This window comes from Scophthalmus maximus, chromosome 19 (assembly GCF_022379125.1).
Source record: "Scophthalmus maximus strain ysfricsl-2021 chromosome 19, ASM2237912v1, whole genome shotgun sequence".
In the NCBI taxonomy this organism is placed as follows: Eukaryota; Metazoa; Chordata; class Actinopteri; order Pleuronectiformes; family Scophthalmidae; genus Scophthalmus; species Scophthalmus maximus.
The window spans coordinates 11,327,501-11,336,193 of NC_061533.1; the positions used below are offsets into that span (position 1 = coordinate 11,327,501).

General features: G+C 41.8%; 1 protein-coding gene across 4 annotated transcripts in view; it reads left to right on the top strand.

Moving 5' to 3' along the window:
• Window positions 1-8,012, top strand: part of ntrk2a (neurotrophic tyrosine kinase, receptor, type 2a) — a 70,562-nt gene extending 62,550 nt beyond the window's left edge. For all 4 annotated transcript variants that reach the window (XM_035640754.2, XM_035640757.2, XM_035640755.2 and 1 more), the window contains exons 19-20: window positions 1,038-1,196; window positions 2,791-8,012. In XM_035640754.2, the coding sequence (XP_035496647.2) occupies window positions 1,038-1,196; window positions 2,791-2,976 (345 nt within the window). In that variant the 3' untranslated portion in view covers window positions 2,977-8,012. The remainder of the gene's footprint in view (window positions 1-1,037; window positions 1,197-2,790) is intronic.
• Window positions 8,013-8,693: the final 681 nt, after the last annotated feature.

Genomic DNA, 8,693 nt, shown 5'->3' on the forward strand with positions numbered 1-8,693 from the left:
GAAGAGGGGAGGCCCAGCATGAGAAACAGCATCGGTACACAGGGATAGGTTTCATTCGGCTTTGTTTCAAACATGTAGGGAGACGGTCGAGATTCCGTTCCCATGTCAGGGCATGGCTAAAGTCCAGTGTGGACCCTTGATGCTACCTGCCCACTTAGTGTAAGTTGCTTTGGACAAAATTGTGGGCAAAATAAATGAATGGAATGTAAAATTCAAACACATAGACAAATTGTATGCTTCGCCCCTTAAACTTCACAGACCTGACAACATGTTTGTGATTACAAATTCATGCTGTGCAGCCAAACATTGTTCAAATCCATTTTAAATTTGAGTGGAGATCACAAAGTCTCCAAATAATGGTAAATATGTTGCATTGATTAAAATTGATTTAGAATGTTCCCTATTGGATGGAATGAGTGGGTTTCAATGATTCACCCACTCATCATAGTGTTATGGCTGACAGGTTCGCTCACCTTTTGTCATTGGTGAAGCAAGAAAACCTCTGAACATCAACCTGATTCAGACTGGAGCTTGTTGCATTGTTTGATGCAACAATTCAAAGGTTCAAATTGATGAAGATCGTTTAATTGTAATAAGTGGTCAGTGGATGTGAGCTCTCTCAAATATACTCTTTTCTTAAAATAAAATGTTACACTGATCAGGAGTGACGTGAGCGACACTCGGGTACATGATGCCATCCACTGTGCCATATCTCCAAACCTCGCCTGTTTAAATTCCTAAGGCAGCAATTTGGAAGGAATTACATTTTTATGTTTTATCTTTTTCTTTAAAATGAGTGAACCTCATGAGGAAGCTGAAAAGCTGCATGAGCATGCATCTGAAATGCATGATGTATCAAAATAGAGATGGAAGTGGACTATATACAGAGTGTCTGTTTATGAGATGGGATGAATTGGAAGAAGCAGAAAAAAATATCTTTCTTCGGTTCACTCAACAGTATACTGACTTTACACTCTCTTTCTCTTCCTGTGTTATGTGTGTGTGTGTGTATGTGTGTGTGTGTGTGTGTCCAAAAGGTCGGAGGTCACACCATGCTGCCAATCCGTTGGATGCCCCCTGAAAGTATCATGTACAGAAAGTTCACCACGGAAAGTGATGTTTGGAGTCTGGGAGTTGTGCTCTGGGAGATCTTCACCTACGGAAAACAGCCTTGGTACCAGCTCTCCAACAACGAGGTACACAATACAGTACCGTCACTCGAACAGGAATTAAGCTTGTGAAGATAACTGATCCATCACGACGAAGAGAAGCGTGGTCAAATGAGTAATGGCCTCCAGATATGAGGAAGCCCTTCAGTAAAACTAAATATTTGATCGACTTTGTGTGCACGTTTCTCATAGGTATACATAATGTTAATCCTTTGCCTTGAGTCATCTCAGTATACAGGATAAGGTTAAGGCACATTGCTTACAGACGCAGTGACTAAGTTAGTAAGTGTCCCTTTTTTGCCATGAACCACAATAAATGTTGTGTCCGGTTCAGGTGGGAAAAGGGGAAAACATTTGAATTTAACGATTAACTAATCTTTTCAGCTCAATGACACTCAAATTAATGATATAACAGACACAAAATACCTTAATTTGAGCTGTTCTTAATTCATTAAATACATTATTATTTAATTAAATATGTCAACAATTGAGTGTTACTTCTGAATAATGAATGACCCTTTACAAATCTGCCGTTTGGTACACTCAGGGTCTTGACCTAGTTTCTGGAAATCTCAGCGGTATCCGAGCCATTCAACCCTTCACCTTCACCTTAGCCTCGACAGCGTGAACTTCCTTTTGACCTCTGGTTACAGCTTTCTAATGTTGGCAGTCCCTATTTCATCTGCCTTATTCTGGTTACCTCCAAAATCAACCTTTAGCCCCTTTCGCCTTCTTCTTTTCCATTTACATCTATTCAATTTCTGCCAATTCACAGTTCAATCACCTCCTGACCTGAATCCGATGCTCAGATATCTCGACATAGGATACGGACTTTTGTTTCAAAACTAGATATCCATTATACATAAACTCTGATTCCCGTCATAAGGTGGAGTTGGCAACAGCTTGATTGGCTAAAAGATAACACCCTAATCAATCAGATCCTTAAAAATGTAGAGTAGATATCCTAATGATAATCCCGCAATTTATTTCAATGGTAATAAAGTGATTTGAAAGACAGAGATGTTTTTGGGGCTTAATAGAAGCCGCTAATTGGTATTCATTCGACATACACAGCAGGGTGTATTAGATGTTTGAGGAAAATATCAAAAGCTTAATTATGTTAGAGGCAAATAACCATATGGATATTTTCCAAACCACTGCTAGAGGATTATATACATATACTCCCAGAACTGAACGCTTTGCTCTGCATTCAGCAGTTAGGTTTCAAAAAGTGTCATCATCTTGATCCACAAATCCTCATCCTAAAGCTGATTTAAGGCTCAAAACTCTATTATTTTGTTTAATTAACAAATAAGCGAATGTTTGCAGTGTGCTGAGGAAGAAAAATTCATTGTATTGAGGTAAATCTATAGGTGGAGACTTTCCTCTCACAATCGTATTAAGATGATCCAATGTAACTTCATCAACGCAGTGGGTAATTTTTTTCAGTTTGACATTTTCACCAAGCGAATGCTCCATCACATTCCCTGGAGTTTGAAAATTCCCAAAGTCAACTTGAATTGATCAAATGAAATTGAATGTGTGTAAGGAAGTGCCAAGACAACTGTTAATACTAAACTCGGTGTCCTTCATTTCTGTCTCTTTGGTTCTTCCTCTGCAGGTGATCGAGTGTATAACCCAGGGCAGGGTGCTGCAGCGCCCCAGGACCTGTCTTAAAGAAGTGTACGACCTGATGCTGGGCTGCTGGCAGAGGGAGCCACACATGAGACTGAACATCAAAGAGATCCACAGTCTGCTCCTCAATCTGGCCAAGGCCTCACCTGTATACCTGGATATACTGGGCTGAACGCAGGCGAAGCACGGAGGAGAGTTTTGGATGTGGTGTGAGATCTGAGTGCTTAGGTGCGGATGGTTACTGTATTTAAGTGTGCATGTGTATTGGAGGTTGTACGTGTGCGTGTGTGTGTGTGTGTGTGTGTGTGTGTGTGTGTGTGTGGGCGTGCACACGTGCTGGGGTTGACATGGCGAGGCCACTGAATAAAGTGTGTGTGTGCGAGCAAGTTACCAGTGTACAGGATGTGAAGCTATTATCTGACTCTTTAAGGCAATCAAAAAGTTCTTCAAGTCAGCCCCAATCGCCTCTTTTCTCCCTACCAATTTCCTCCCCTTTGTGCATCTGTACTCCTTCCCTCTTTCCTTCCCGGACAGACATTAACACAGAGTAATTTAAGTTTGGAGGGGAAAAGCTTCTCACTTCTTTTTGAAGGCTTTAAATCGACCGGGGCTAAATTGATGAAACCTGATGAACAGGACTTTAAATTTACTGACTCATCCGTCGCTGCCTGTCGGACAATGGGACTCGTACGAACATTCGGCGATTTTTAAGGAGGCTCAGCGCGGGGAGCGGTTTCCAGAAGCTTCGGTCCTTTGCCTGTAAATGGCACCGTGAGATGTCGGGCCATGAAGACACTGTTTTCTCCCCTCACCCTGTCTCTCTACAGTATTTGTCCTTTCTTTCTGTCTGTCTCTCAGAACTGTACATGAATATTAATGTCAGCATTCATCCAACATGGCTTGTGGACAGGACTACGTGATTAACAGTCCAATTAACACACTGGTTAAAATACACTAAATCGACTTTAGCAGAGTAATGACCAAAAAAGGAGGAAAGGGCACCACACACGTGGTTTTCTGCCTGTAAAATAGATCAGGGGGTGATATGGGAGGATTTCTGGTTGGCCGATTTTGCTGATTACAAAAAAAGACTTACAATACAGTGCCAACTGAGGCTTAACTGAGCTGCTGTGGTGAAGAAAAAAAATGATTCAGAAAGAAGACTGAGGCTTTCTACTACACTGTACCTGAATGACGAATGCAAAAAAAATGCTAAAAATGCAAAAATGCAAAAAAAAGAAGAAAAAAAAAAAAGCCTGATCTATGTGGCATTGATCTACAATATGTCCTCATGCAACAGATTTATATCAATGGTTTTATAGATATATGCACTCACATATGCATACTGCATTGTTTTTTTTTCTGTTACGTGTTACTTTGCAAAGGCCTGGCCTGCACTGTCATACAGCACAGGGTAACATGATGATCGACCACCCAGCCCCCAGCGGAGTGACAGATGCTGCACTTGTGAAGTCAAGCGCTCGTGTCGGAGGTCAATTGATTCATTTGTCCACAGCTGTCCGATGATTGCGAGGTCTTGGTGTTGATGGAGGACGGGGGTGGGGGGGTCGTAGTGGTGGTGGTGGGCATTAAAGTTGCTTAGGGAGGCCGGGTTTTGAGTGGTCAGATCACGGTCAGATGTGTGGGCGGCGGCGCTGTAGAAGGTGTGGTTCGTTTGGTCAACCCATATTAAATCATCAAGGCTCTCAGCACTCAGACATCCTTGAAAACCACATCTGTGCTAGAGGGGAAGCACACACAAAAAAAAAAACGCTTACACACACACACATACACTGTATACCATATCCCGTCATCCGTCCATCTCCACACTCACACACACACACACACACACACACACTGAAAGACACTCAAAGCGGGCCGAGAAGGAAATTGAATTGTGCATGTTTTATTATTTGAGCGGTGCAGTGCTTTAGCCAGGCCCCCGTCCTCTGTAATGGTGTAATGTATATTTCATTACAGCCTAATGGGCCCCATTAGCACAGTCTCCTCACAGACATTCAAGACTTATTGTTTTATGGCTGAGGAGGAGAGATGGAGGGAAGAGGGGAGGTGAAGGAGAAGGAGAAGAAAACAGAAAAGAGGGTGGAGGAGCAGTAGAGAGGAGAGGTAATAATGCGTATTGGGAAGAAATGGAGAGGAAGGGAGCGCGCTGAGAACAGAAGCAATGGGGTTGAAAAGAGAAGGTGATGGGATGAGAGTAAAGGTAGGGAGCAGATGAAGGAGAGAGAGAAGATAGTGGAGTGAAAAGGGCGGAGAGGGAAACAGAGGAGGTGCGAACGTCCTCAGGGAGAAGGTGAGAGTGAACATCCATCATTACTGTGGCCTGCAGATGTTCTATGAGCCACAACTTCAACTCCACGCTATCACATTCCTATGGCTGACCTCACACACACACACACACACACACACACACACACACAGCGAAACACATTTAACTGGCAGTCTACCAAGAGCTTACACCGAGAATTAACTCGATGACGCACCACACGTCCCCATGATGGGGAGACACTTCGCTCACGTACGGCACGGCTCACACACCTGGTCAGACTCACACGCAGACGCACTGTATATACGACAGCTCACATGCATGCAACACACTTAATGTTTGATTTTTGCATTTTACTGGGACATATTTTACTCTAATGTCATAATCAATGCAGTTTCACCAACAGCCATTTTAACGAAATGTAAAACATCAATCTGGAATTATAAGTCTTATTTTTAAACAACAGCACTTGGTGGTTTTGATGTTTGTGAACTTGAAAATGTTGATTTTGTTGATTTATAGTGATTTATTTATGTTTATTGTTCATAAATTTACAAGCATTTTGTATATTTCTTTCTATATCTACAGTTGCCTTTTTTGAAACAGCAAATATTGAAATTGAACACTGGTTTAATCAATTATGTTTTCGCAAATGTGAAAGATAATTTTGAAGTGTATATGTATTTTTTATGTCAGACTCCCTCTAACAGCTACCTACAGTAGCCCGTCCTCATATACAAGTGGACTCTACAACAGGGATGGAGGTTTCACCAGTCTGTCACATTCGTAGATTTAGTTTGACAGATTGCAGAGTTATCGTCACTTGTCAAAGCACCGAATGCGCGAGTTAATGGCTGCAGCACTGACATTTCAGGCTGATCCATCTCTGCTGTACAGTCAAGTAGAGTTTGCACTGAGTGAACACACTCCTCTAGAACTTGCCACACAATATCTCTGTGCAATACCAGAGGGCAGGGCGTGTGAGGGCCTGTGTGTGCGCTGGGAAAAACTGTGAAAAAAACAAAACACAGTACGAACGCCTCCGATGTACCTGCTGTGTTTTCTTTCTTCTTCTTTCTTTTTTTCTAGATAATGAACTGTGTCATGTTGGATGGTTGGTGACGTTTTTACAGTTAGGTCTATAGGAGGGGGCTGGAAGAGGGACGTTCGTTAGGATGAAGACTTGTCAGCACAACGTTGGAGCGTTCTGTGAACTGTTAACACAGCTCTGGCCGAGGGTCGGCTGTCTTTGCATCAATGCGTATGGGTCAAACAAAGAAAAAAGAATAGAGTAAAAAACAACAACTGCTGTATGAACGGACACCTCAGAAAAGGAGGGACCGACAATCACTGACTTCTCTCTTTCTCTCTCTTATTCAAGTGACCTACTGTAAAATAGACTATTCAGCCAACTCTCCTCTTCTATGCTGCCTATACTGTACGTGATAGTCTTAAACTGGTCTCTAGAAGTGCTACTTTCTTTCTTTTTTGTAAAATGAAATAACAAAATACATGTACAAATGTGAATAAGCTGCTGGAAGAAATAAGCGTCGCTATAACTGCTGTCAGTATCTAGGTTGTACTATTTTCTCTGTCTGTTTTGGAAGTGGAGGGCAAAGAATTGGGAAGCTACATGGGAAATACACAAACATCAGCCCCGGGAGGCAGAGCGATGTTTGCTCAGTCTCCCGGTGGTGTGTGTGTGTTTCTTGTATTTGTGTGCGTGTTTTTGTGTGCGTGTGTGTGTGTGTGTGTGTGTGTGTGTGTGTGTTCGTGCCTGCGTGTAGGCTAGGTTCACACTTTAGCCAAATCCTAGTTCAAATACAATGAGTTTCAAGGTACGAATCAGGAATCAATTTCTCATCGTTGTTCACCAATACTATATAAATGACTCTACCTATTCATGTGGGACTGAGGTTGGTTTTATGGCAGCTAACATTTAAGGGATCACTCAATTGCTTTATTCATGACTTAAAATCAGCCTTCTCTTAAAACACAATTCATGAAAGGTTTCACCTGAGTATATCAGCAATATTTTCCTCTTCTTATCGCCTGACTTTAACATCAATATTGAGCTGAGTTTGGGCTAAACCATGTGACTCAGTGACCAAAAGCATATTTCATATAGTACAGATATGCATCATGACTTAAGGATTCTCTTTCTCCATGTCACATTTACTTTCCCCTCTCTTACAACATCACAGTCTCAGCTAAATGAACTGAACAATCATAAAGGTTATTTGTAAGATTTATTTTGTCCATGGAGGATGCGTAAGCCCCTATGCCAAAAATAATATAATGCCCCCAAAACTGCTTCTCTAGAAAAAAGAAAGATAAAACAGATTGTCTGTTTCTCAGGACCATTCTTTTAAAATAATTTGGTTCTGTGCTGTTTGTCTCTGTGTTTAGAGGGTTTCCCTGCTGTCATGTCGGCAGAAAAAAAGTTTGGATTTTGGACGTTTTGTGGATGTTGGATTGTAAGAAGCTTAAAATAAGACAGAGAACAAACCACTGTACGGTGTCCGTATGAAAGAGATGTTCAAAATGTTATTTCTATGCCTAAAAATGCTCTTCAAAATGTTAGAAACAGCTGTATTGCAAAGCACACAAGAGATTAAAAGCTGTACAGTAAATATTCTGGCGAATGCAGCTTTTGTTTGTCTTTGCAAGCAGGTTGTTAATTGGTAAACCAAAAGTTTTGACGCCACCCATTCGTGCTTTACTGGCGAGAACACACACAGACACACAGAAACACACACAGAAACACACACCAGAAGGACCTTGTACAGTCAGTTGCACGGTGGAAGTGACCATAGTGAGTCATAGTAAGTGGTAATGATGGTGATGATATGATTTCTCTCTGAACGTGGACCAGTCTGTCGTGATACAATGTAATTAATAAAAAGTGTTATGTCACATCAGAGCTCCTGCAAGTGACTTTAATGGACAGTTTGCGTGCGTGTGTGTGCGTGCGTGCTTGTGTGTCAGAGAGGGGAGACATGCCCAGCAAGCTGAAGAAGAACCCAGGCATGCTCAGAGCGGCACGAGGGAAGCAGGAAAAAATATCCTAAATTTAATTTAAGCGATAGAGCTGTAGTGTTGGAGTGAGGGTGCATCCTTTTATTAATCCCAGTATAAATCCAGTGTGTTTTAAGGGGGGAAAAAAGAACCTGCTTAGTTTGCAGATTAAGGAGCAGGCTCAGAGCTTTTGCAGGGAATTGTACAAGCAAATTGGACGGACAAGTACCCCTAAATCCCTGATGTAATTAACCAACAGCTGAATTAATCCGTTCTTTTTACCCAGAGCTCTTTCTACAATTTATCTTTTAATAAAAACATCATTGGAAAGGAGATGAGAAATGCACAAGGTGCAAAAAATTCACCTTGGTGTAGCAGTGTGTGTGTTTGGGTGGGTGGATGTGGAGGAACAGAAAGTACCTATACTCATTATCAAATATATTGTGTGTGCATGCGTGCGTACGTGCATGTTTGTGTTTTTGTGTATGTGTGTGTATGTGTGTGTGTGTGTGTCTGTCTGTCTGTGGACAAAACAATGGAAAGAAAATGAGGAGAGACAGGGGGGAGCCAAAGTTTAACAGCAG